The sequence below is a fragment of the Dryas octopetala genome, chromosome 2 (assembly GCF_963921425.1).
Source record: "Dryas octopetala chromosome 2, drDryOcto1.1, whole genome shotgun sequence".
NCBI lineage: Eukaryota > Viridiplantae > Streptophyta > Magnoliopsida > Rosales > Rosaceae > Dryas > Dryas octopetala.
In genome coordinates, this window is record NC_141367.1 from 23350937 (window position 1) to 23378222 (window position 27286).

Consider the following 27286-nt stretch of genomic DNA (forward strand, 5'->3'; position numbering starts at 1 on the left):
GAATTTATACTGGCAAACATTTAAAATAAGAAATTGTCTCTATATAGACTATATGTTATGTAAATAAATCCCCCCTTCTTTAGTATAAAATGGGGAGTGAATCACGTGCGACTTTTGAGTGGTAGGTGAATGCTCATGTCACATCAGACATGATGATGAAATTTTTTTCTAAAAGTATAATTTTTTTTTTCTTTTGGTAAAATGGGAGGTGGCATGCCAGGTGACATCGGTAGGAAATAGGAATGAACTAGATTTGAAATATTTAGAGTTAGGTCGGTTTGATCGAATAACTCATATCGTATCCGAAGCTGTTTTAATCGATGTTAAGAATAATCGTACTATAAAGGAATAGTATCAAAATATCAATTTATCAACCGAATCGATATATTCGGTTCTAATTCTCAAATTCTAGAACCATTAATTTTTTTAACCGAACAAAATATGTATAATATTAATTTAAATATCATTTTTATACATTTCTAATTTTTTTATATCCTAAAGTACTTTTCTATAAGACTATAATACATTTTTATAATTTATATAAAAAATATATAAATTTATAAATCTTAAACCCTTTTTATATCCTAAATTCTATAATTAATAATTTAAATATTTTTTAATTTATATAATACATTAATATATAAAAATTAATTAAAAATATCCTAATCACTGAGTGGCAGCATTAATAGTGAGTCACCTAATCAATCACTGAGTGTCACCTGCCTTTTGGTTCTACTATTTAGAAAGCTAGCTTCACGTGGTCTTCTGGCAATATTGCTTCCTACAACTTTTGCTCTTCTGACAATTCATTCAATTCTATTGCAGGCAGCTGGTGACGAGGCACTAATCAATAATATTTTTATTTTGGTTTCTAATATTTTCCAACATCATCGTCTGCATTGTATATTCCTGTAGCTTTTACACTCATCAGTTTTGTGATTCAAGAGGTTGAGTAATGAGTATGGAAGAAGTGGTTTTTAGACACAGGGGCTCCACTTACACCAGCGCCGTGCTGGGATAGAGAAAGAAAGGGGAGGAGGAGGGTGGTACACTGGACTGGGCTGGGCTGGCCAACTGAGGAGGGTCCAGTCGGTACACGGTTTGGGGTTTGGGGTTCTTGGTTTGGTAACCATACCGAACATACCCCTAGAAATATCTATGAATAATATTATAAAATTGAAAAAGAAAAAGGAATATCTGTGAATAATTATTGCACATATCCTGCGATACCCAAATTTCCCACCTCCTCGTACATTATTTATTTATTGCGAGCCATCTAAAACTTGGAAAAAGAAGACTAGTAGAAACCAACAATTGCAATGCCCTGAGGAAACCACCTTATAACCGAGATTTTGCTTGCTTCAATGGAGAACTCTGCAAGGAAGCAGTGGAAACACTATTAAGACAGAAAAAAAAAACTATATATACCAAATGTACCATATTCCATAACCAGTATTCTAATCTAGACTAGCACACAAGCCACAATAGTATTGGGCTCATGAAGCATGGCATAACATTCAATCATACAATTTTGCACATGTAAGAGGCTAAGAGTACAAGATAATTAACATAACATGGTTTCGGGTTTCTTACCAGAGGAGCCCCCTTTGCAGCTCTTTCAGCCAAAAAGGCACAAGGCTTGAAAAATTCACCATAAATATTTGACCATTCTTGCAATCTTGAGTGGATGTATTTGGATCCAAGTGAGTCAGCCCAGAACATGATACCTCCCCTGATCAGACGTATCCAAATAAGTTAGAGCACATTTTATGGCTTTTATGAAAGTGTGCCCAACAAATCCATATAAAATACACACCTGTATGGTGGAAAACCCATGCCCATGACTGAAGCAATGTCAAGGTCAGCAGCTTTCACAGAAATACCTTCAGCAAACACTCGGCAGGCCTCATTCACAACAGGGAAAAATATCATCTCCACAATGTCCTTTTCTGCTAACTTCGAAAGCTGTGTTTGAAATTTCAAATGGCACAAAAATTGCCCCAGAGATTAAATCATTAATATTATACTTGAGATAGAGATTACGAGTTCCAGTCTGAGAGAGAGAGAGAGAGAGAGAGAGAGAGAGACCTTAGGGTCTATGGAAACACCAGAAATGCTCCTTGACTTCTCAATATATTTTTTCAATTCAGGATCTGGGCTAGTTTTGCGTTTATCATTATAAAGATAGAAACCCCTTCGAGTACTTTCACCTAACACAGCAGAAAACATGCAAATGAGAAATACCTTTCTTGTTATAATGGGAAAATGAGAAATACTTACTAACTAATCTGTGCTGAAGTTTAAAAGTAGTTGATAAATAAATACATCACTAGCCACCTACAACTTCAACAACAAATTATTACCTGCTCTCCCATCTTCCTGCATCATAGGGATAAGCAATGATTTATATGTCCGCTCAGGAAAGTTCAAAACAAATTGCGTGCCAGTTGCAATTGCCACACCAAACCCAACCAGATCACACAATCTGCATGAATAAATAGAAAACAAAACCCAGTTGAATGCAAAAAAACAAAGAAGGAATCTTTGGAGAGGGGTGGGGGGAGAACAAAAGAACCAAATCATAATCATTTTATAAAGTATGATTGACCTGAATGGGCCCATAGGCATCCCAAATTTGGTGATTGCCCTATCAATTTGGTAGAGATCAGCACCACGTTCAACTAGCAAAAGAGCAGCTTGCGTGTAAGGAAAGAACATTCTGTTCACAGCAAATCCTGTGCAATTACCAACAACAACTGGAGTTTTCTTTATCTTTTTCCCAACTTCTAGCAGATCAACAATAACTTGGGGAGATGTCTGATTAGTCCGAACAATTTCCAAAAGTGGCATGACATGCGCTGGACTGCATCAACAGCAAAAATCAGTGCTCAAGTTAACAATTTGAGGAAGATTAAACCAGGACAATTGTACACTGTATAGTATTACCTAAAAAAATGGGCTCCAATAATCCGATCGTGGGACTTGGTCCTTTCTCCAATGAGGTTCAAGTCAATTGTAGACGTGTTGCTTGCGAGTATGCAGTGTTTTGGGCAATATTTTTCAAGATCAGCAAAAATTTGTTGCTTTAAATCAACTTTCTCAATAACCGCCTGTTCCAAGCATAGAGGATGAATATTTCAGGCCTTTTCACCTTACTCTCAATCAAAAGAACAGTAAGAAGGGTGAACCAGAACAACATGCTTCAAAAACTACCTCTATGACCATGTCCACATCTTTAAAGCTTTCATAATCCAGGACACCCTTAAGAAGAGAGAAGGTCTTTTCAAACTTTTCTTGAGTCATTTTTCCTTTCTTAACACGGCTCTGCAGATTGGCTGGACCACAAAATTGACAACTTATAGCAGATTATCATTACAATATACTTAACAATTAGCCGTCATTATAACACAGGAATCCAGTTACTAAAAAACACAATTTATTAGAAATAATAGAAAGATAAAGCTTTCAGAAGCAAATATCAACTGACAATAAGATACTAAAGTGGAAGCTTTAATCTTAACAAGGACTTCTAGCCTCACCTCTGACTCTATCAATCCCAGACTGCAAGAACTTATCATTTACTTCTTTCAGGATCACAGGATAATTACTAAGAATCAATGCCGTGGCTATTCCAGAGCCCATTAACCCACCACCGAGGACAGCAACCTTAGTCACTCGTCTAGGCACCAAACCAAGATCAGTAACCCCGGGGACCTAAACATGGTTATGAGATGACAAGTGTTAGGAAAATTAAGTTAAAGAAAAGGTGGTCAAGATTGGTAAGGCTGAATTTCAGTTTGCAACTTAGAAAGTGTATAGTGTCGCACATATCCAAAGATACTTGGTTCTAGCAATGAAATCGTACTCATTTTTATATAATAATATACAAAAAATTTCACATTAGTTACATCTACTGACAGATTTATATAACATTAGAATAGGTTATTCTGCAAAAGACATCATATGCTTATTCTGTAAGAATTGTGATTCCAAAGATTGGTTCAGTTTTTTAAAAAACACCTATTCTTATCAATATTCAACCAAAAGCAGTTAAATTTAGCCACTATAGTATGGCAGTTTAACAATCATGACTCTAAACTTCCATCAAAAAATAATTAAATAACAATGTATTGACAAAACATCAATTAAGTTCAGTAAAAATCCACACACTCATTCTGCTTCCATAGGAATCAAAGATTGTTGAATTTGACCAAGTATATGTTGTTTGAAAACAAACAGTATAGATATATCCAGTTTAAAATTCTATTGCAGGGATGCCTGATCTTTTAGAGATATATAATTAAAAGTTACGTGTCAAACCTTTGAAGTTCCACGTTGAGCAAAGAAGATGTGGACCAAGCTCTTGCAAGTGTCAGAATGCAGTAGTCCTTGAAAAGCTTCAGCCTCCTGCAATAGCGAGGAACAATGTCTCACAATTACATGTCAATAAGTTAGGAAAAACCAAAAACAATATTGAAACAGATACGGACCTTCCAAAGTCCAGACCGGCCACCAGAAGCTATACCCTCTTCAACAACATCAATGCAAACCAATGGGTGTTTGAGGTTGGGAGCCTGCTTCCGGACTTGAGCTCTCGCAAATTTAAGTATTTCCCTAGCTTCGCCAAGGGGCTCTAATTTGTCACCCCTTTGAAGACTAGCAACCCATGGTTTTCTACGGTCCAAGATATCCAAGGCCCACTGACGTGCAGTGCTTACCAACTCACCAGGTGAAACAACAGCATCAACAAGGCCTAAATTATAAGCCTCTTCCCCTTTAACCGGTTTTGATGTCTAATTAGGCAAAAAGAAATGGGAATGGGGAATGGAGAAGGGGAAGGGAATGTAATCAAAATTGATACAGTTAGCATGTCAAACTTTTATTAGATGTTCATTAAAGACCAAATAAAGAAAGTAACCACAACACACCAGCATCATTTCAAGTGCCTTTGAGATTCCAACAAGACGCGGAAGCCGTTGCGTTCCTGAAAATATTCCAGATCATGTGATTGCAATACAGGATAATTTTACAGCTCTTTAGTTGAAACCTTCAATGTGAAGGCAATTCAACATAATACCTCAACAGATTTTGATAATGACATTTCAAAATTACACAACTTAAATTTACTGTGCAAAACATAACACTGGAATTTTATTGATATATCAAGAGCAAAACATGCTTGGCAAGGTCTAAAACCAAAGAAGATTACAGATGGGGAACACATCATAACATTCATAACGTTAACTGAAAAATTAAATACTACACGAGTGTTATATCAATACAATAGCTACTACTAAATATAAACAATATACTCAATCAATACAAAAAATATAACCATACCTCCAAATCCAGGAATGAGTCCAAGTTGAAGTTCGGGCAAGCCTAATTGTGCAGTAGGAGTTGATATCCGGGCATGGCATGCCTGACACAAGAGCATCAAAATTTCATCAAACAAAATCCCAGCAGAAAGGCTTTCAGTCAAAAACAATTGCAACACATACCATGGCAACCTCCAATCCTCCTCCCAATGCAAGGCCATCAATGGCAGCAACTGAAGGCTTCCTAGCAGCTGCAAAATTAGGCAACCAATCATAGTTCAACAGAGTTCAGGGTATTCTTATTAGAAAAAAATATATATATATTAAAAAACAAAAGAAAAACATATATATACCTTCTAAAGTGTCCGTGGTAAGCTCAACGGATATAGAACCAGGCTTTGCAAGCTCCACTGTAGAATATAACAGGAACTTAGTAGAATATGTAGTAATGCATAAACTAGAATATAAAAAAACATAAAACAGAAAACATACCATTTTGTCCCCCTTGGAGTCCACCAAAAGCAGTAATATCGAAGCCCCCAGAAAATTTGCCTTTTGCTCCTGCTCCAACAACACAGCATTAGCTTCATTACTAAAATATTTCAATTTTCAAGCTTTAAAAAAAATATTAACAAACTGCGCAATTACCTGTAATAACAATTGCCTTCACATCATCTCTTCGTAAAGCCTCCTCATAGCTGTCTTTCAAGCTGAATAATACTGAAAGATAAAGATGAGAATTAGTAAAATTTTGAGCAGCCATGGCTTTGATTTTGAACCAAAATCAAAGCCAATAGACTTGGCAACCAAAATTCGCAAAGATATTTGAATCAAATCATGGACCAACGACGAACGAGTAGTAAATTCAACTATTTGTGCACAAGCAAACCCAATAATTGAAACATACATAAATACTTGAAGGATCACCAAACGAAAGCATCAAAATAAGCCAGAGATTTAAGGTCTGATGGGTAAATTTGGAGAAAAAAGAAAATACCATCGAATGAGAGAGAATTGACAGGAGGGTTGATGATGGTGATGAGAGCAACCCCATCAGCTCCGACTTGGAGGACGGTCCGACCCTTTGCGTTGCTACCCATTTGCTAGTTAGTTGCTACTACCACTGCAGTAGTGCTTCTGCTTCTCTCTGGTTCTCTGAATTCCAATAATGGAGGCGTTTTAATTGTGGCGAGGGAGAGGCGATGTGTTTGTGTCTCACTGTTTCGCGGTGACGTTGGAAAGGTTTGTAAGGAAACTAGATTTGGCAGATCTTTAGTGTGGCTTGGGTCTATGGAAGACCGATGCTCACTTTACTCGTTTTTATGGAGAGTCCCGCCACGCTCGCATTGCTAAATATAGTGTGGTAATTTGGACTTCTGGGCCCTTTTTAGGTTTTGAGCAATTGTGGATTGATGACATTGTCTATGAGAGCAGTTTTGTTCACCTCCTTTAACTAGGGTGTATACTCACCTCTTTTCTTAAATCATAATATCTGTTTAAAATATTAACCCTTAGTTAACATATTGCATATTTAATTATTTTTTATTTTTTTTATGCAAAACTCTCTCTCTCTCTCTCCTTTCACCTATCTGCATTTCTCTCTCTACCTCTAGCAACCACCGCCCCCAGCCAATATCCCCAAAATCCCACCCCCAGCCTCTTCCCACCGAAACCCCCCAAAATCCCACCGATTTTGGATTGTTAAAATTGGGTAAATTCATACATGGCTATATTTTGAGAAAGCTTGATTTTGATAAAGTTTTGGGTACTGCAGTCATTAACATGTAGTCTAAATGTGGATCCAGGGACGAATCATAGTAGGGGGCTGGGCGTGCTCCAGCACCCCCTAAATTTTTTTTTATTTTTAAAAAGCTATGTATCTATTACAGCCCAGCCCAGCCCAATTAAAAAAATACAAAACATCACCCACTCACCCATCACTCCCAGCAACAAGCATGTTTTCATCTCAGCAAGAGCAAACACATTTTCTTTTCTCTTGTATTTGCATTGCTTGTTGTATTGTTTTGTTGTTGGTTTTGAGTCTATATTTTTGTATAGATATGGATTTTTAGGGGTGCGGCTCACTATATCTCCTCTAAGTAAATGTATCTTTTTTATTTATTAATGAAATTTTTTTCTAGTACCGTCGAAGTTTTTTTAGTTTAGCCCCCCTGACTTCTAAATCCTGGCTCCGTCCCTGTGTGGATCCCTTCCTTATGCTAGTGCTTTCTTTGATTAGATGGGTTCCATAGATGAAACATAGATGACATATGGTATTGGTTCGATATCATGGTTGACAAGTACAAGATCCTCCAGGGAAGAAACATTATGCTTGTATGGTTAAGGTATTGGCTCGTGCTAGACGAGTTGAAGAAGCTCGTGAGCTAATAGATTCCATGAGTGAGCATTGAACTTGGGATTGCTGTTTGGGTTGCCCTCCTGGCAGGTTGCCACAATCATGGGAAGTTGTCCATTGGAGAGAGCGTGGTGAAGAAGGTCCATATATGCCGGAGGCAGAGAGAGAAATGCAGAGAGGTGAGAGGGGCTAGGGGGTGGCGGCGGCAAGGGAGATCAAGAGAGATGAGAGAGGCGAGAGGAGAAAGGTGTCCGAGAGAGAGAGAGAGAGAGAGAGAGAGAGAGAGAGAGAGAATGTGAGAGAGTTTTGTGTAAAAAAATAAAAATAATTAAATATACAATATGTTAACTCAAAGTTAATTTTTTAAACAGATGTTATGATTTGAGAAGGGAGGTGAGCATACACCCTAGTTAAAGGAGGTGAGCAAAACTGCTCTCATTGTTTATGGTAAGGAGTCGTTTGGGAATAGCTAGTTGTTTTAGTTTGAGAAATTTGAAAAATTAACAAAATTTGTTCTATTTAAAGACTTTTAATCATTTATTTAAAAATTTATAAATTTAAATTTGAGTAGTGCTCAATTCTTATCAAGAAGTGCTTTAATCACTATTGAATAGTGCTCAAACCCTATTGAGTATTGTTTATAGGTGTTTGAGCACTTCTCGATAAGATCTTTGAGAGTTAAATTTCTAAAATTTTAACAATTGGATTAAAAGTTCTTAATAGAACTTGAAAAAAGATTTTACTCACTTTTTAAAAAATAATCACTATATTTTAGAAATTTTGGGCTTAAAAAATAATATTGGGCTTGTAAAATAATGTTGAGCTTTGAAAAATCAAACTAAACTAATCCAAACCAAAATTTTTGGTATACCACACTTTCAGTTTTAGGCTTCTATAATTTGGTGATGGTTTGACCTAAAACCAAGTCCAACCAAACCTACCTATCCTTACATATTTTTGAAAAAAAAAATATTAAGAAGACTTCTCACCATAAAAAATCTCAAACCGACCGTGTATGGCACGCATTTTTCATGCAAGTCGAAGTCGGAGCAGGAAGGCCATCTCTTCTGAGTTCTGCCATTAAGCAAATACAGTTTTTTCTTGAAGTTTTCAATATCACACCCATCGCGTTTCGTCAAAGGCAAGCCACGTCAGACAGCTGAAAGCCGAATGGATATATTAATTTAATAACAATTCGTTGGCATCTTTCGATTGGCGGTGGCTTAGGTGATGCCTTCGGGAGAGCGTGGAGTAATATTCTTCGAAGCTAAACGGATCAGATGCTTACGACTTACGAGTCAGTTGTTCCTTCCAAGCTTCACTCATTTCGATGTCATCCACTCCTCGTCTGGCGTGCCCCAAATAAAACTAGGCAGCGTTCCTGCTCATTCCACTCCGGATGGGGACAAAAGAGGGAGTGTGACTGTGTGAGGCTAGACTGCTTATAGTCAAAGATAGGAGGCCCCCAAGTCTTTCTGTCTAAGGTGGTAGGCCGTCGTCAATTGCATTTGTAGTTGGGCCGTACGCTCGTGATTGGAGTCTAGTGGGTGACTACGAACCAGGCAGTGGCATAGCATGGGCTCAAGCCTTGTCCAACGTTCAATTTGGGCTCCAAACGGACTGCGATATTGGCTTACAACATGAGATGGCACGCCACTTGTGAACTGTGCATTCAATAATCCAACTTATTTGCATTAATACACATGGTCATTAGTCATTACTCTTTAGTCTCTACAATGCTAGAGATCTAAGTTCTTAGGAATAATTAGGATTAGTCTAAGTGCTAAAGATGAACAGAGTAATAAGTTAAAATTATAATATGTCCAGGTTTGTTTTCCTCTAATATAACAAAAAATAAAATATTATGAATCTTAAATTTAAATCACAAATGATGTGCTAGTTTATGTGGAATGCATTGCAACATTATTTAGATTCAAATTTGGGGCAAAATTTTAATATGTTTAGCAATACTCTTTGTAATGGATTACAAGTCCAATTCAATCAAAATTTAATGTATAATTCTTTTTTTTTTCTCTTATGGGTTGCCCTGATTTTTTTAGTTTGTTTTAATTTTTTTCACTACTAAGCTTCTTTTTTTAGATTTGAATTATATTCGTTGAACTTCTTTATAAAAAAAAAATTCGAGTTACATAGTTACATAGACGTTGACTTTAGTGAGTGATTATTCTTTTTTATTTTTAAATTAATTAACTATTTTTTATGAGATTTGAACTCATTACATTTTCTAGATGAAGAGAATACTAAAGGCCTGTGTTAGCACTTAGTAGTACTCTAAGAAGGTTTAATGAGTGTTTTTAAAAGTTTTTGTAAAAAAAAATTAAAAATGTTTTTGGTCATTAAAGTATTTGGAAGCATTTTTTAGAAAATCACCTATCATGAAGAAACACTTTAATTTTTTTATGGAAAAAAACTTATGTGCTTCTAATAAAAACATTTCTAAAAAGTGATACCAAACAAAAGCATTTTTACATAAGCACTCTTAAATAGGCCTTAAGGCCCGTTTGACACTACTTTTAAAATTGATAAAAGCGCTTTCAAATTAGTAAAAGCGCTTTTGGTTGCGTTTGGCAGAAATAAATAAAAGTGCTTATGGATTATAAAAGCGTTTTTAAGTGATTTTTTGAGAAGCACCTGTCAAGTGCTTCTTCAAGAAACACTTTTAAGTGCTTTTGCATGAAATACTTGAATTTTTTATAAAAATTTATATGTGCTTATGAGCATAATTGCTTCCAACAAAAGCGCTACTGATTATAAGCGTTTATAAGAAGCAGTTCCAAACGGGCCCTAAATGCCCATCATTAGGTTCAGATCAAATCGTCATAAGCAGCAACTAGGTAGGGGCCGTAGGGGTAATACCGTAATAGAAGCGCTTAATTTTAAAAAGCGCGTAATTAAAAGCGTAACTCTCCCGCGCCAAAAACCAGAACTCGGAGTCGAAACTCCAGACTCCAGAGAACCCTTCGCAGCTTCGCTCCACCGCTCTCGCCACCGCCACATCAAAATCTCCGGCGACCGAGAAACCAATAAACGATAGAGTTTCAGAGAAAACCAACGCAACCATGAGCACCACCACCAGAGAACAACAACCACCACCTCTAACAGACACTGATATCATACGCTTAGCCCAATCCTGCGCACCAGTCCCCTCCTACCTTCTCTCCACCACGTCCCACCCAACCCTCCTCTCACACCTCACCTCTCGCTCTCAATCCTCTTCACCATCGAAGCCAGTCTCCGAGTACACACTCTCTCTTCTCTCTCTCATCTCCCTATCTCCCCAAACCCACTCTCTCTCTACCCTCCTCTCCTCTCTCCTCCTCTCCTACACCAGTCTCTTCACCTCCTTCAGAATCCCACACGACCCCAACTCCCTCAAGACCCTCCAGTTCTTCCAAGCCCAATTGCCGTACATACCCATTACCGATCTTCCCCAAATAGTCGAACCCATTGTGTCGTTTTTGCCCCAAATCGTGGATTCCGAGAATGCCCAGATCCTCGACCTCCTTCCTCGGTGCTTGAGCTTGATTCGAAATGCCGAGGAGATCGAACGCGGCGCCCATTTTGTTAATTCGGTGATTGATAAAATTTTTGGGTTCAAATGGACTAAAGGGTTGGTGATCAAGATGGTTTCGATTGTCCGGGACTTTCCGGTTCTCGATAAAATAAGGGCTAGAGAGTTTGTCGACAAGGTGTTTGTGGGAATGCCGAGCTTAGACTTGCAAGACTTGCCGTCGCTTGTGTACCAGTTGCTGGTTCTTGCGTCCAAAGGGTTTAGTAAGAGGGAGGTGATTGAAGGGATTGTGATGTTTTTTGGGTCGAAAATGGGGTCGAAGGTGAGCTCTATAGTTAGGCAAGTTGAAGGGACAGTGTTGCTCCACGTTAACTTTGCGGTGAAGCAGGACCCTACATTGGGACAAGAGGTGATGGGGCTTGTGAGGTCGGATCTTAGAGCTTTCAATCATTTCACTGTTGCTGTTTTGTTATCGGTTTCGAGGGTTCGGAGGTTTGGTGAGAGTTCGATGGGAGCTTTGAAAATAGCGCTGCTTTCAGCGTACAGTAATTACAAGTTTGCCAAGTATGAGTTGCATGCTTTTTCCTTTTTTGTTATTTGTTTAATTTTCTTTTAAGTTGTAGTGAATGCTTACTATGAACTATTTCATAATTAAGTCATTTGATACCATAACATTTGAAACTAGTCATATTGTGGATTAGGTGACTGCATGAACACCAATTTAGTTAAAATGATTAGCTTTCCATGTGGGTTCTATCAACTTGTCTATTTGATCATAAACTGTGTCAGGATGTGTCACATTTGTTCATGTCTAGTCCACTATGTATGTAGTTTTTTTTTTTTTTTCTTGAAAACACAATGTTTTGGTTATTCTACCTATTTAGGTAACTTGTTTGCAAACTCTTCCTTATCTTACAGAGATTGTAAGTGGATACCGGACGACATGATGAAAGAATATCTGCAGAATGTCAAAGTAGTGGAGAAAGCCATGCTAAGAGCTGTAATTGCCTTTTCTTTGTTATCGTTTGTATGTGGGCATATGTTGTTTCAAGCTTATATAGTTTGGCAGTATTCACTATTTCGTTAAATTTTAGGTTAAAGAGAGCAACTATGGAAGGGAACATATTGTGCCTAGCATTTTGCAGTTTGCTTTCTTATTGCTAGAGTCAGTGGAAGAGGGAAATCATAAAGAGCTCTGCAACTCAAATGGTTTGTTAGGCATCGAGGAGCTTGCTATTCAGATGCTGAAGGCTCTATTTGAGGCCCATGATATGGCAAGGAATGAGGTCAGTAGAACTGTATGACTATGGGATCACATAATAATGTTTGAAAATGCTCTGCATAATTTTGGGGTTGGGGAGGAGGAAAGAAGAAAATGCATGTATGGAATGTTATTTATAAAGGCATATCCTCATATAGGGTGCAGTACTTAACCTTTACCTGTCATAGAGCTGTGCAACACCCCCACATATTTAGTGTATGGAATTTAGTTTGAAAAAGTATCTGAAAGGCGTCTTTTTCTCTTTTAGAGAAATCAATTTAATAAAGCTGATTGCATGTAATTGGAAGACAGAGCAAATCACGTTTAACCAGTTAGTGTTCCCATCTAACCTCTTACAGTCATACAACATTAATTGTTTGATTCAATGTCTTATAGATTATTGAGCAGTGTAAATTTCGCATCCTTTCTTTAAAGCCAGAGCAGAGCATGGCAATAATAAGGTAATTGCAGTTTAACTGCTCAACTTTGATGCCGGTACTATGTTTTCTGTTAAGCTTTAGTACTTCTTATGTGCAGACTGCTTGGGAATCTGGTTCAAAGTTATCCCTACCCCATGTTAGAGCATGTTTCCCGGCTGAAGGAATTGCTGGATTATTTCACTTTCATGCATGGCAAGGTTGCTGCTCATCTTGTCACTGCTTTATTGCCTCTCATCAAGTTCAGCCGTGATCTTAAGGTACTTATTGTTTCATTGTTTTAATCTATCAAAATGGTATATTTGTACTTGTTAATTGGGATATAAAGTACTTAAGCTGCATTGAAAAGCTTCTGTTTTTTTATGATCACCTGGAATATGCACAGAATCCAAGTTTTCGGACATTGAAAAGTTCAACTAACAGTGTGTAATATTCACGAGTGTGTATCATTTTCAGTGGTATGATGCATGACCCTGAAAACAAAAATTTGAATTGTGAGATATGATATATCGAATCTCTCTCATATGGTCATGTCTTGAGTACAAAGTATGCTATTTACAAGTGAGAATTTGTGTTGATGTCCTTAATATACACTAGTATATTTATTCACTTGTTTAATTCAACAATCCAGGATTACACTATTTTGGTAATGCGGAAGGCGATGTTTAGACGAGAAGATACAGTTCGTCTTGCAGCAACTGGTGCTGTTCTTGATCTTATTCTGGCAGAAAAGCAATTCAAGAAAGATGACCTAATATCTTTTCAAGAGTCATCTAGCCAAGCCAGTAGCAGCCAGCAATCTGAGATACCCTACAGTGTGGGGGGAAGCCTCTTTCAAGAGCTTAGTGGTTTGCTTCAGAGATGTCTTTATCAGCAGGTGTTGTATTTATCTTGAGTTTCCTACTTTTTTTTAAAAAAAAGCTTATGTTATTCTCTTTTTGTTTGAACATCTCCATCCTCCAAATATAAATTATAATTGGGTTCCTGTTTTCAGGCAAATGTCAAAGAAGTCATGTATCATGGACTTGTGAAGCTTGTGTTGGTGGACCCGTCAAGTGGGGGGGCTGTCTTTGATTTTCTGTTGCCTCACTTCCTCCAGTTCTTTAAGGAGGTAGACTACATATGCTTGTGATTGCTTGTTTTCTGAAGCTTTATGCTCTTTCTGAATTCCAAGGTTTGATCCATTATTGTGTAAAACTTATTGTTCATCATGTCAGATGTCATGGAAAGAAACTGAAACAGTGCTTCTTATGCATCTGGCACAAAGTTGATACAATTGATAACTTCATGCTTAACATAGAAGGACTATCTTGGCAGGATGCAGATGTGCAACTACAAATTAGCTGCTGCGTTAAATCAGAGAGTGGCAAAGCTTATGTTGAAGAGCCCTTAGATTGTCTTCTATCTTGTGTTTCTTGGATGCTGCTTCTACAACCACATGGTAAAACTGAGCATACCTTGGATTCTTCGTGGGCATATTTAGGTTTCTCACTTTCACAAGAAAATGAGGTATGCGATTGCTAGTGAACAAAACTCGTGACATAATTGATTGCATATGGTTTCTTGTTCCTGTCTTGTTTCTTATTTTTTTGGGATACAGGTGTGATTTCTTGTTTTGATTGAAAAAGAGAAGAAAATGTTTTTATCTTACAATATTTATATGAAACCACTACAGGCAGGAAGAAATTTGTCTGGTGGCTCATTCTATAGCGCTTTCTTGAAGATACGGAAGTCTCTAAGAAATCAGGATTTGGAAGGTTTGCAGAAATCAGAAATATTTATTATCCTACACCATATCTTCCCTCCCCCTTTTTCTCTTGTGGTTGTGTGAAGCATTTGCAATATTGGGTGGATTACTTTGCAATGTTTTGAAACTCTTGGTTTGACAAAAAAGTGTGTCGTGTTTTGTCAGACTCTGTCTATTTATCTGGATAGTTTAGAAGAGAAAATTGAAAGAAGAGACTTAGTGAAGAAAAATGGAGGAAATTAGGAAAAGGGAGAGAGAACAGAATATTAAGGGTCAGAGTGGAAAGTTGAGTTATTTTCTCCAGCTTTTTTTGTTTGTTTTGAAAGTGACCTCAAGAAGGGGTGAAGTAAAATGATTGATCATTTCTATTTAAGACAGATCCTCTTACCAGTTAGTTTCTTCTTGTGTCAAATCAGGCATCTTTGGTCAAATTCAGGATGCAGGCTCTGCATCTTTTGAAGAAGATAAAAGGAAATGCTGCGCTTTGGTCTTATCAGGAATTATTGAAGTAATATTGAATGCTATTGCTACTGAGTTGGAGAAAGCAACAGACAGAAAGAAATTGGATCTTGAAAAGGAGCTTATTGACTTTGTTGACCTTCATGATTCATTGGATAAGGATTCATGTTTTTCCAGGCAAAGTACTATCAGAAGAGGGAATCTTCGCACTACTGCTCATGATATACCCAACAGCATTGATTTAGGGCAGTCAAAAGTGACACAAGGACGGATTTCTTTCTTTACAACTTCAAGTATATATGAGATATTGCAAATAGTGTTGAAATTACTGAATACTGATAACTCTAATAATAATGCAGCTTCCCAAAACCATAGCCAGTTTACTAGCAAGACGTCAAAATGCTGCTCTAAAATTATTTCTTTTGTCTTGAATGCCTTCCTTAGTCATATAAAATCTTCCCCTGTTCTTCGAAATGAAGATCCGTTGAGAAGTTTGATCTATGGGGAGATTACTATGCTAGGGCCCCCCTTGCTGAAATTAATTTTTTTGCTTAAATCAGGGACAAAGTTAGTGAGTGATCAAAAGAAAAAGGAAGCTAAGGGAAAGAAAGATGTTCATGAACAAAGGGAAAATCTTCATCTAGCCTTGATTTGCTTGAAGGAATTGATAATGATTTGTTTGTGGACTTTACAGTTGAATGGTTTGCTTGAAGAGATGGTGTCAATTTCCACTTTTCAGCATGCTGGTTCGGATAATGAATGTGAAACAGTCTCTGTAATTGAGGATCAACATATAAGAAGCGAAGAGTTATTCATTGTGAAAGCCTTGAAGCCTCTATTTTCTGAGCTTCTTGCACTTTCATTTTTTGGTGAAGTTGTGGTAAGCAGCATTTGTGACTTTTCTGATTTATACCTTTATTTTTCTGGAAGATATTAATCCATTTCTAAAGAGAAAGCTTGTTTCTTCAGATTATTTGTGACATGATATTGATCATTGGGGGAAAATTGCCATGCGAATTGAGGAACTCCCATGGAGCTTGGGCTATCAGTGTCTGCAAGAGCAAAGAAATAACAAACTCCAAGGTTGGAAAAAGTGTTGCTACACTTGCTATATGCTTATGCTCACCTCCAATTGATTTAATTATATCGCAAGATATGGCTAGAGAGCTGTTACAGGTTATTGGATCACAGGGAAATGTCCCAACGAAGGTGTCTGAAGTATACCCCATCATAAACCATCTGACAAGTCCTGCAATAAATTCTTGTGTACTGCACATAATTGAAGCAGTTATAGTTGATATGGATTGGGCCATCAAAAAATTGAAGACATTCTCTTTAGTCTCTCAGAAAAGCATTTATCTTAATCAGAACAGTGAGCAATCTCCTGGGTTGGCATTTGAGGAAAATCTTTATGCTAGGGCCGAAGCAGTGGTGAAAGTACTATCATCCTTTGTTTTAATGAGCCTTAATGGTATGTGTGCAGTTTGTACTAAGAAATGAACTTAGGTCTGCCCCTCCTATTTATGCATAATGCTTTTAAATTGTGCAGATACTCAAGCTGAGCTTTTGCTGCGATTGGCTGCGAGGTTTTACAAGCATTTAGCTCAGATGTCAAAGCTTAGGATTGCTCCTAAAGGTTGCAAACAGCTTTTTCCTAGCCTTAAGTTTCAGAAGCTTGTGGAGGTAACGTGCAAGCAGCTGACAACCCCTCTGTATGTATTCGTGGAAATTATGCAAAAGGTATAACTCTGATCCTTTCACATCACTTGCGCTATAAAATGTTTTCTGTTAGTCATAAATGTTTAACTGATGATGGGGTTCCATCATACTTGCATTGCAGAAACAACAAGACAATGCTAATTATAAAAAGGGGATTATCAACAAAATAAAGAGGGAGAACAGATGCATCCCAGAGCTGATATTTCAGATAGAAGATTATGAAAAATATCTCATCCAGCTTAGCAAGGTGAGCAAAGTAAATTTATTAAGGCATGCCAAGCGTAGCACTGCACGGGATTTCAGAATAATGGAGCCAAACAAGATTACCAGGGAAGAAAATGGAGGTCCAAGTCATGAAGCAAACCATCGTAATTCCAGTGCAGTTGAAAATGAGTCAGGTGAGGATCTTGATGAAAATGAAGGGAATGGTTCGGATAAGATTTTATCACCTGAATGTGATAGTCCTCTGGCTGCGGAGGATTCTGGCTCTGATAATGAAGATGGAGATGGTCTTCCTAGTGCCAAGAGGTTCAAGAGAGGCAATATTGTGCAGGACTCTGATGATGAAGCCTAAAACATATATGCAGGTACTAATTTTCATGTGGCAGATGCTAATACGGGCAACTGATAATGGTATATAGTAATTTTGTTATACGGAAATTTTATATTTCTCAATTGGCCTTCTCTCAACTTCCCACGGCCCACGGGCTATTTATAGTAATGTCATCTAAATTATCACAAGTATTTCACTTTACAGGCTAAACTTCATTGTCTTACTTTGCTTTCAAATTGTAGTTTGCATGTGGTTTAGTTTATGTCTGTCAATTCTGTTAACTTTTTCGTCTCTCCTACGAATGTGGCTTATAAATAATAATTTTTGGAGGCATGAGAGATTGAAAAGGAAACAGAATTGATGAATTGGGACAAATGACACAAATTAAAATTTGAGAGACATAATAAAGTTAGCAAAATGAGAGAGTAATAATTTAGAGGGCATCGCTATTAATGACCCATTTTTCACTATCCAATGGTGCGTCATTTGTTAGTAAACGGTAAACACTATAACTATGTATACAATAAACCTTAATGTGATGGTCACCAATTATTGTTAGAAAAAATTGTAGGCACCTGTCGTTGTATGCAAGAGTTTCTCAAACAATATAATCTTGAGCAAACGTTTTGATTAGTCTGTTACAAATGTACAATGAGAGGATAAGGGAAGTTTTCTTAGAACCGAGTAGCATATCCTGTTTCGACAAAAAAAAGTCTAGCATGTCCCGTAGTTGAATGATGGATGAGTTGGAGCTGCAGGTACCGGGGGTTGAAAGTTGAAACACAACCATCAGCATTCAGGCTCTTCACACAAGTACACAACAAGGTACTGAAATATAGAGTTCATTTTTTAGAAACCTATTGGAAAGTCCCTAAAAATTTTTAGGAAGATTTAAAAGTGAGTTTATATATATATATATATAGACTTTTTCTATTGAGGTATACCTTAATTTATTTATGTTGAGGTATGACCTTGTTGAGGCCCACACGAGTCATTTTGTGGCGATCCGAACAGTTCGCAAGGATCATCTTCATTGATAGATCATCCTTACAAAATATTAGTCAAATCCGAAATCATTTGTCTATCTAACTTTGATAAAACAAATGAATGGTTTCATCGAAAATATTTGGTTCGTCCATTTATTTGATCAAAGTTAGATAGACAAATGATTTCCGATTTGGCTAATTTTTTGCAAGGATGATCTATCAATGGAGATGTAAAAAATGAATGGTTCGGATTGACACGAAACGACTCGTGTGGGCCCCAATAGGGTATACCTCAACATATTTATGTTGAGGTATACCTCAATAGAAGGAGCATGTATATATATATATATATATATGGGTTAATTTCGGTTCAGTATCTCAAGTTTGCTTCAAATTTCAATTTTGTATCTCATGTTTAAAATCTTGCAATATTATACCTCATTTTTTCAATTTATTACAATGTTATACCTCCGTCAGTATGACTGTTAAAAGCTAATGTGACACTTACATGACACTCCCACAATGATGACTAGATGTCACGTGGTCTGATAACAGACCTTGTCATGCCACGTGACAAAAAAATAATTAAAAATCTAAAAACATGGCACATCATGGCACATAATTATTTTTAAATTTTTAGATTTTAAATTATTTTTATGCCACTTGGCATGACGTGTCATGTTGTCAGACAACGTTACATCTAGTCAGCATTGTGGGAGTGCCACATCAGCATTTAACAGATATCTTAACAGTCATACTGACGAAGGTATGATATTGCAACAAATTAAAAAAATGAAGTATAACATTACAATATTTTAAACATGATGTACTAAATTAAAATTTGAAGCAAATTTGAGGTATTGAACTAAAAATAACCATATATATATATAGTTCTTCTCTAAAGTTCACACATCCGCAAACATTGAAAAATGGGGACATCTTCTCTAGAAAAAATCCCTATATATATATATATTTTTTTTTTTTTAACTCAAAAGCCCATAAAAATACATTGATGAACGCACGCCCATGTTTTAGCAAATTAGTGCCGAACGATCAGCACTGTTCACCAAGCGCTCAACTACTGTAGTGCAGTAACAAAAATCTCCCTTATCTTCTACATGTTTTTTGATATTTTTTTTTTTTCAGAAAATTAGAGTTTAGTCTTTATTACATTTCTTCTTTGAATTGAAAATTTATGAGTTTTTTTTTTTTCTAAATAAATCTCTTTGACCACTACCCACGTGAAAGAAATATGTTATCATTTTTTTATTTTTTGAGAGTATAGGGTACAAGTTCACCTCATACTCTTCTAGGGTGTAAAATAAGATTTGTGAAGAGAGTTAAAACCTAACATAAAGCCAACAAATCAGTATCGATGGCTCGAGGAAGAAGCAAAAATACATTACCGAAAAATGGCCACCGAGCGCTCGGCGTCTAGTATACGTGAAAAAAAAAAAAAAAAAACTAATGGACCAGTATTATGTAACATGAAATAGTTACAATATTATTAAAGTTTATTTAGAATTCTAAAAGTCATAAGGCTTTAGTCAATAAAATATAAAATTAAAGGACCTAAATACTCTCTAATTTTTTGTTGTTGTTAGGTTTTATTTGAGTGTATTTAGGCATGATTTAATATTTTTTAGAAAATTCATGAGGTTAAGATTTTAAATTTTAAATTTTAAATTTTTTTAAAGGATATATAAGTATAACGACAATGTAAAAATATGCAAAAATGTGCTACTATAGTGTAGTACCGAGCGCTCGACACATATTTTTGTCCTTAAGTGTGAAAAATTCTCTGTAATAGTTTTTGAGTGGATAAAGTATAAATTAGGAGCTTTTTAGTTGAAAGCCCTTAATTTTTCAATTAACAATTTTTAATTTTCAAATGAAATTAAGGTCAAAACAACACTGTCATATCGCATTCGAACACTGTAAACTTACTTATCTTGAAAAATTATCAGAGAATCGTTTTTCTATGTAGTAATTAATTATAGGGAAAAAACAAAATTTTACTCCTAATGTTTTATTTTGAAAACAGATTTGGTTCATGTAGTTTCAAAATTTTATATTTGATCCCTTTATTTTATGTTATTTGTAATATAAGAACAATTTTATCAAATTCAAAATTTCAATTTTTGTTTAAAAATCAATTTAAAAGTTACGTACTTTTCCTTAATTAACATTTAAATTAAACTCGTCCCAGAAATTCGTTACGTGCGCGGTAAAAACAGCAAAACCCAAACCGAGGGTCCACGGGTCGACAGTAAATAAAAGAGGTAAAAAAGCGTCCCAAAAAGAAAAAAAGTGACATCACAACATACACAATTACACAGACACCCACAGTTTCCACTCCACAGTCACAGATTCAGAGAGTCGCAGAGAGAGAAAGCAAGAAGAAAAGGGTGGATGTGGAGGGTGTTGTTCTTCTAGCTTCTCTGTACAGAAAAGAACAGCCCTCTTCCTGCTTTAGCAAGCAAGGCTCTGACACGTTTACCAAATCGGAACCAACCCCCACTCAAATCAAGCGCTCTCACCTCGAAAGCTAAAGCAAAAGCAAAGCGAAAAAGACCCAACAGAATGAGCGAAGACGCCAAGAGAAGCAGCGTCCCTGGAGCTCTGTCGGTGAAGCCCAATTCCGACGACCGGAAACCCTCGCCGGCGGTCACTACGCCTACCGGCAAGCGTGTCATTATCAAGAGCGCCGACATGTTCCAAGACGTGCAGAAGGAGGCTGTTGACATCGCCATCGGCGTTAGCTCTCTCTCTCTCTCTCTCTCAAACTTTGTGTTTTGTTTTTGTTGTTTTAATTAAGCTTTGGATTTAGTTCAGAAATGGGTTTCTGGAAAAAAAAGAAAAAAAAAAAGAATTGAATGTTTGGGTATGATTCAGGCATTTGAGAAACATAGCGTAGAGAAGGACGTTGCGGAGCATATAAAGAAGGAGTTCGATAAGAGGCATGGACCCACTTGGCATTGCATCGTCGGTCGCAATTTTGGTAACCCCATCAGTTTCTCTCTTCCCTCTTCTGGCTTCTTGTTTCCTTCTTTCTTATTGTGGTGGTTTGTTCAGATTTAATATTTGAAGGTTTTTGGGTGGTAATGAACAAATCTAATGCGTAGTTTTGTGCTTTTAGTTGCTATTGGTTTTTTTTTTTCCTATGTGATGAGAGTGGGTTGCGTTGTTTGGTATGGAATAGATCTAAGCTTTTATTAATTCCTGTGCTCTAAAACAGTAGTGGCTGGCTGTTGCAAATGTTTATTTGATCCCCTCTTGAAGTCGAGTAAAGCCAGATTAGCATTTTATGGTTTTTAAGTAAAACACTGTAGCTATCTCAGATTAGCAAATTCTGAGTAGAATGGCTTTTAAACTTGGTCATGTGGGTTTGATGGGTCATCCGTAGCTGACAACATAATATACTTTATTTGTTGTCATGAAAGAGTGCTCAATCGAATAGGAGAAACCCCGATATTCCCCTAAGGATCCTGATTTTGGAGGGATCTCTGTTATTATTCTTTCTTCAACCCTTTAAATTCAGGAATAATATCACTTTGTAAAGGAAAATCTCAGAAGCAATTCGTTGTAATAATGGAAATTAGAAATTCAGCTATGGTTGAATAGTTGAAAGGGCTTTTTAAGTGATCGCAAGCCAGATGTTCAATCTCCTATGTAATCTATATGCAATCAAAAACATGTTCGTCAATAGCTGAAGATCTTAGGTGGTTGTCCTAGAAAGGTTTTAGGGGGAAAGGTTTAAGTAGTTCACTAAGCATAACTTGAGTCAAGAAAAAGTTACTCTTATCCCATCCATTAAAGAGGTTGCGTTTGTGATTTATTACCAGGCAAGTGCCAGCCCAGTTTGCAGGAAATATCCATATATGTCTATATATTGTTGGCCTATCTTCTTCTGGATATGACATGGATAAAAGATTTTTTATTTGCTCATTGCTATGTGTTTTCCACTGTTTGCATGGGGACATGCAATGGTTTGAGATTGGTGCAAAATTTAAGATGAATCCTGGCTTTTAACAAAGCTTCCGTAATTCCTGTTTAATATGGTTTGGGCTTTGTCTATTGAAAGAAAACAGTTGGGATTGCCATGGATAATCAGAGTAGCATTTTCTTTAGTTTCTATTCAACCAACTTGTCAGCTTGACATTTTTGTAATAAAAACATGAGGCTTGTTTCCTGTTTACTTCCATGAGCATCCAGTTGGTTTATTACTTTGTTATGAACTTCACAAGAACTGACATGGCTGCTTCAGAGTTTAGCGTCTGAGTTCCCACTTATATTTGGTTGTTGGGTTCAAACTAGCTGCTACCCTTTATTTTTAAAGGTAATCCTGACAGATGTATGGAATAGAGTCTATATAGCAGGCAAAGGCTTGTGTCTGATGCCTTAAGTGATCTTTGATATGGCATCCAGCTCCAGATGAAACAAGAACTTCCAAGGGCAATTGCTCTTGGTCCATTCAGAATGCAACGTATAAAAGTTGTTTGAAATCCTTTTTTTAATCCTCCTCTCAATCTGAATCCAGGGATTAAAAATTTAACAGAAAATTGTTTTTATCTAGCTCCCTTAGTAGTATTCTTTTGGTCGTTCTTTGTATAACATGTGGAATTTTGAATAATTTACATCTAAATTAAGTAAGCATTCATAATTATATGTTCATGTTTCTTTATGCAGGTTCATATGTGACTCATGAAACAAACCACTTTGTTTATTTCTACTTGGATCAGAAAGCAGTTTTGCTATTCAAATCTGGTTGATCACTGTTGTGAACTTGTGATGTTGAAAAAGATGGTGATGAATAGAATGATGAGCCTGTGATGGTTATGCCATAATTTGCACTTGTATGTATTAATTGAAATCTGCTAGCTTGCAAATCGCTTGCTGAACGTTCTTGTGCTTAACTTGTACATCTAATGTCGCCTCTACTGGCTGTGAACCTTGGGTATGAATTTCAAACTGTCATTATTTCTAGTCTTTGGTTGTTAATCAGAAAGCTCTCTCATTTTTCATTTTCGGTTGAAGTGAAGATGGAACTTATATGGGGCATTGGAAATGGAATCAATCCATTGTGTAAAACGTTGGAAATGAAAGATTGAAAAAATTTTCCCCCCTTTTTTAATCAATTGTGACATTTGGTTTAGGAAGATTTTGAAATTGGGACTTATTTTTGGGGATTATGCTACCCTTGGTCCTAGTCACTATTCACTAATTACATTGAGGAGTTTTTGAAAGCATATTTGTGTAATTAACTTTTTAAACATTCTTCTAGTTCAGAAGAATGATTTAGGTACTCACAATAAAAAGTACTACACTTTTTCTTATATTATTTTCAAATATTACTGGTGGTAAGAGTTTTGTAGGCTTTGTAGGTAGAAATATAAATCAAAACTTAATGACTTCTCCGACTTGCATGGTAAATAGTTTGATCTTTCACATATCAAATGAATTATTCAATTTATTCATGATCTTAGTAACTCCTTACAAAAGCAAATTCTTTTGAGATCAAACAAAGCAGAAATGGGTCTTTGAAAGCCTTTCATGATTCGTAAAAGCTATTGCATGTCTGAACTCATTGCTTGCTATTGCTAGCTTGAGTCCAATGGAGTCAAATCTTGCTTTGACTAGCTTGAGTTCAAGGTCTGACCGAAATTACAAAAAAAAAAAAAAAAAAAAAGCTCAAAGGGAATCAAATCGGATTATCGTTCTTAAAAATTTAAAATATGATTTTGCTATAAATAAAGCCACTTACAAGTCACAAGTCACAACATAAGAATCTTCTCTTTTGTTTTTTGGTGAGTAGCTTTAAATCTCTTTTTAACAATACATAAATTGACTAGCACTTTCAATTCAATAGTTTTTGGTGCAACATTGATATTATTATTTTTCTTTTTTAAGAAAGCGAATCTTACAATGCAACTCTTTTTTTTTTGGTAATATAATATTACAATGCAACTCCACGAGAGCAGTTTTGCTCACTTCCTTTAACTCAGGTGTATACTCACCTCCCATTTAAAATGCTACTTTGTGTTTAAAACACTAATAATGAGTTAATTTATTATAATTAATTATTTCTGATGTTATAATGATGAGAGAAAAATAATTTGACAACTCTTTTCTACTTTTACTCTTATTTTTTATTACTCAACTTTTGCCACTTTTTTATTACCATTAATTTCTCTTTTCTCTTTTATTTAATTATGATTTATTTCTAATAATTTTTGTTTCTTTTGATGTTTTGCTCTTCTCCAGTACGCCTCTAGTACCCAAAAAACCACATCCTTTTTTTTTTTTTTGTCTTCTCCTGTATACACTTTTTATCTACTTTTTTAATTAATTAAAAAAATATTCCAACAACACATTTTTTTTTGCCTAAGAATTCTTCTCTCTTGTCTCATACATGACATTTTCAAATCAAACAAATTCTTAGGCCAATCCAAGGTGTTGCAGCATTTGAAGAGAGAAGAATAGTTACAATCACATAATTTTTTTTTTTTGAACTCATGTAACTTTTTTATTGAATTTTCTATGTATGCAAATGAGTTGTTTTAGATTTTTGTTTGGCCAATATTTTAGATTAAACTTTGCAAATAAGTTTTTTGTTCGAATTGCAAATGTGTTGTTGGAATATTTTATTTTTTAATTAATTAAAAAAAAAGATAAAGGTGTATATAGGAGAAGACCCAAAAAAATGGATGTAGTTTATTGGGCACTGAAGAAGAGCAAAAAAAAAAAAAATATTAAATGGATATGATTTTTTGGATACTGGAGGCGTACTGGAGAAGAGTACAAAAACAAAAGAAGTAAAAATTATTAGAAATAATCAAATAAAAGAGAAAAGAGAAATTAATGGGTAATAAAAAAGTGGAAAAAATTTGAGTGATAAAATATAAGGGTCGATCAAAGTAAAAAAGAGTTGTCAAATTATTTTTTTCTCTCATCATTATAATATCAGAAATAATTAAATACAATAGATTAACTCATGGTTAGTTTTTTAAACACATGATAGCATTTTAAATGAGAGGTAAACATACACCTGAATTAAAGGAGGTGAGCAAAACTGCTCTCCAACTCCACTAGTCTTTTATGGCCTCCATAAACACTCAAAACTTGAAAGTTGGAACTATATGTTGTGTATATGCCCTAGCTAGAATCTTTATAAAGTTTTTGACATTTCAAAAATCATCATTGATAACTATCTAGCCGCCAGCAAGTTGATAGGCTCGAATGAAACAGGTCATATGTTTATTTGAGGAACATATTCAAAAGGATATTTGGTATCTAAATCTCGAATTGCAATTTTAAATTTATTTTATGAACAGTTTCTACTTTAAACCCTAGCTAATTGTTACTTATTTAGAATTCTATATGGAGTTCAGACCCAGTATCGAATTCAATAGAAATTTTTCATTGAATTATGTGAAGTCCGAAAAATTCATGAAGTCTGTAAAAGCACCCACCGAAAGTTATTTGGCACTTGTTAGTTGTTGCACTTATGGAAACTGTTCATATTTCAATAAAAGGTGATGGGTTAGCAATGTTTTGCTTACTATAAGAGGTAGCTGCCATGATTATCTTAGAATTAAGCTACATTAATTGGGTAGATTGTGGCTTTGAAAACCCCAAAGTTATTTTGAAGTTTTTAAAAATGCAGTTTGAGGCTGCAGAGAACGGTGAAGCAAAATTAAGATGTCTCTGTCGTTTTCCAGGGAAGGTTTATGGAGCATAGTAATTAAGTAGGGCATAATGACAAATAAGTGGCAAATCCTATTTATTCCAATTAGCTTGCATGCCCAATCTCTCTCTCTCTCTCTCTCTCTCTCTCTCTCTCTCTCTCTCTCTCTCTCTCCCTCCCTCCCTTGTAGTGCTCTTTTATGTTCCAAGTTCCAACTTTCAAGACTGCATGAGCACTCTTAGAAAAGCATAGATTCCATTCCGAGGTCCTAATTCCTGTGCTTAATTTTTTTAGGCTTTGAAATCAATGATCAGTTGATCACTCAGAAAGAAAAAGTAAAAGAAATTATAAAAGAATCAATATTCATGCCCACCATGTTTTCCAAATGATTGATTCGTACCAAAACCCCTAATTTGCCTTTTCTGTCAAACTGTTTCCCAATGCCAATTTGTATAGACATGATGTTCCAACTTCTAATCTTGGATCTCTAGCTTGCCTCACCTAAACATCATATAAAGTTACTCGAGTGGTGCTTGCAGGTTGCAGCAAACAGCAGCATAGCTTATTGTAGCATAACTATCAATGTCATGCAAAAGAATGGGTCGGTTATATATATGCATAATATTTTTCGGACCTAGGTCTACTTTTATGTGGCACGAGCCTGGTATATAATTGGTGTATATAAAAATTCTTTCATAATGCGACAAATTAACGTATCTAAAAATTTATTTATAATATAACAAACTAGCGTATCTAAAAATACATTCCTCATGCGACAAACCAGCATATCTAATATTCCTCTCTAATGCGACAAATTGGCGTATATGAAAATTCCTCTCTAATGTTACAAGTGGGCGCATCTATTTATTTCCTAGTGCAATAAAATAGTGTGTACAAAGTTCTCCCATAATGCGACAAACCAAAGTATATTAAAATTTCTCCCAAATGCGACAAATCGACGTATCTACAAATCAATCCATAATGCAACAAACTAACATATTTAAAAGTTCCTCCATAACATGTGCACAAATTCCTCCTTAATGTGACACACCAATAAACCAATGTATCTTAAATTTCTCCCTAATTCGGAAAATTGATGTGTACAAAAATTCATCCCCAATGAGACAAAACGGCATATCTAAACATTCCTCCCAAATGCAACAAACTGGCATATACAAAAAAGTCTTCCCTAATGCGACAAACCGGTGTATTTAAAAACTTCTCCTTAATG

The 27286-nt window shown here is 35.8% G+C and overlaps 3 protein-coding genes across 3 annotated transcripts; 2 read left to right on the plus strand and 1 right to left on the minus strand.

The window, feature by feature from the left end:
- Positions 1-1153: 1153 nt before the first annotated feature.
- MFP2 (multifunctional protein 2) lies at positions 1154-6611 on the minus strand. Its single transcript, XM_086231636.1, has 18 exons — positions 6316-6611; positions 5967-6038; positions 5811-5879; positions 5672-5728; positions 5502-5569; positions 5341-5422; positions 4929-4984; positions 4491-4793; positions 4321-4407; positions 3540-3714; positions 3214-3335; positions 2947-3110; positions 2609-2863; positions 2364-2485; positions 2089-2210; positions 1817-1965; positions 1594-1732; positions 1154-1374 (listed from the first exon to the last, which is right to left on the minus strand). The coding sequence occupies exons 1-18, from the start codon at positions 6416-6418 to the stop codon at positions 1339-1341; spliced, it is 2181 nt and encodes a 726-aa protein (XP_086087762.1). The 5' UTR covers positions 6419-6611; the 3' UTR covers positions 1154-1338.
- Positions 6612-10635: 4024 nt separating this feature from the next.
- LOC147294330 (fanconi anemia group I-like protein) lies at positions 10636-17521 on the plus strand. Its single transcript, XM_086233360.1, has 13 exons — positions 10636-11770; positions 12125-12206; positions 12301-12492; positions 12864-12928; positions 13005-13164; positions 13536-13781; positions 13899-14015; positions 14222-14413; positions 14580-14661; positions 15068-15990; positions 16080-16581; positions 16660-16850; positions 16951-17521. Exons 1-13 carry the CDS (start codon positions 10755-10757, stop codon positions 17401-17403), a joined length of 4221 nt encoding a protein of 1406 aa, XP_086089486.1. The 5' UTR covers positions 10636-10754; the 3' UTR covers positions 17404-17521.
- A 3187-nt stretch (positions 17522-20708) lies between these two features.
- On the plus strand, positions 20709-23354 carry LOC147294331 (Dynein light chain type 1 family protein). Its single transcript, XM_086233473.1, has 3 exons — positions 20709-21125; positions 21264-21369; positions 23058-23354. Exons 1-3 carry the CDS (start codon positions 20952-20954, stop codon positions 23138-23140), a joined length of 363 nt encoding a protein of 120 aa, XP_086089599.1. The 5' UTR covers positions 20709-20951; the 3' UTR covers positions 23141-23354.
- The last annotated feature ends 3932 nt before the right edge of the window (positions 23355-27286 follow it).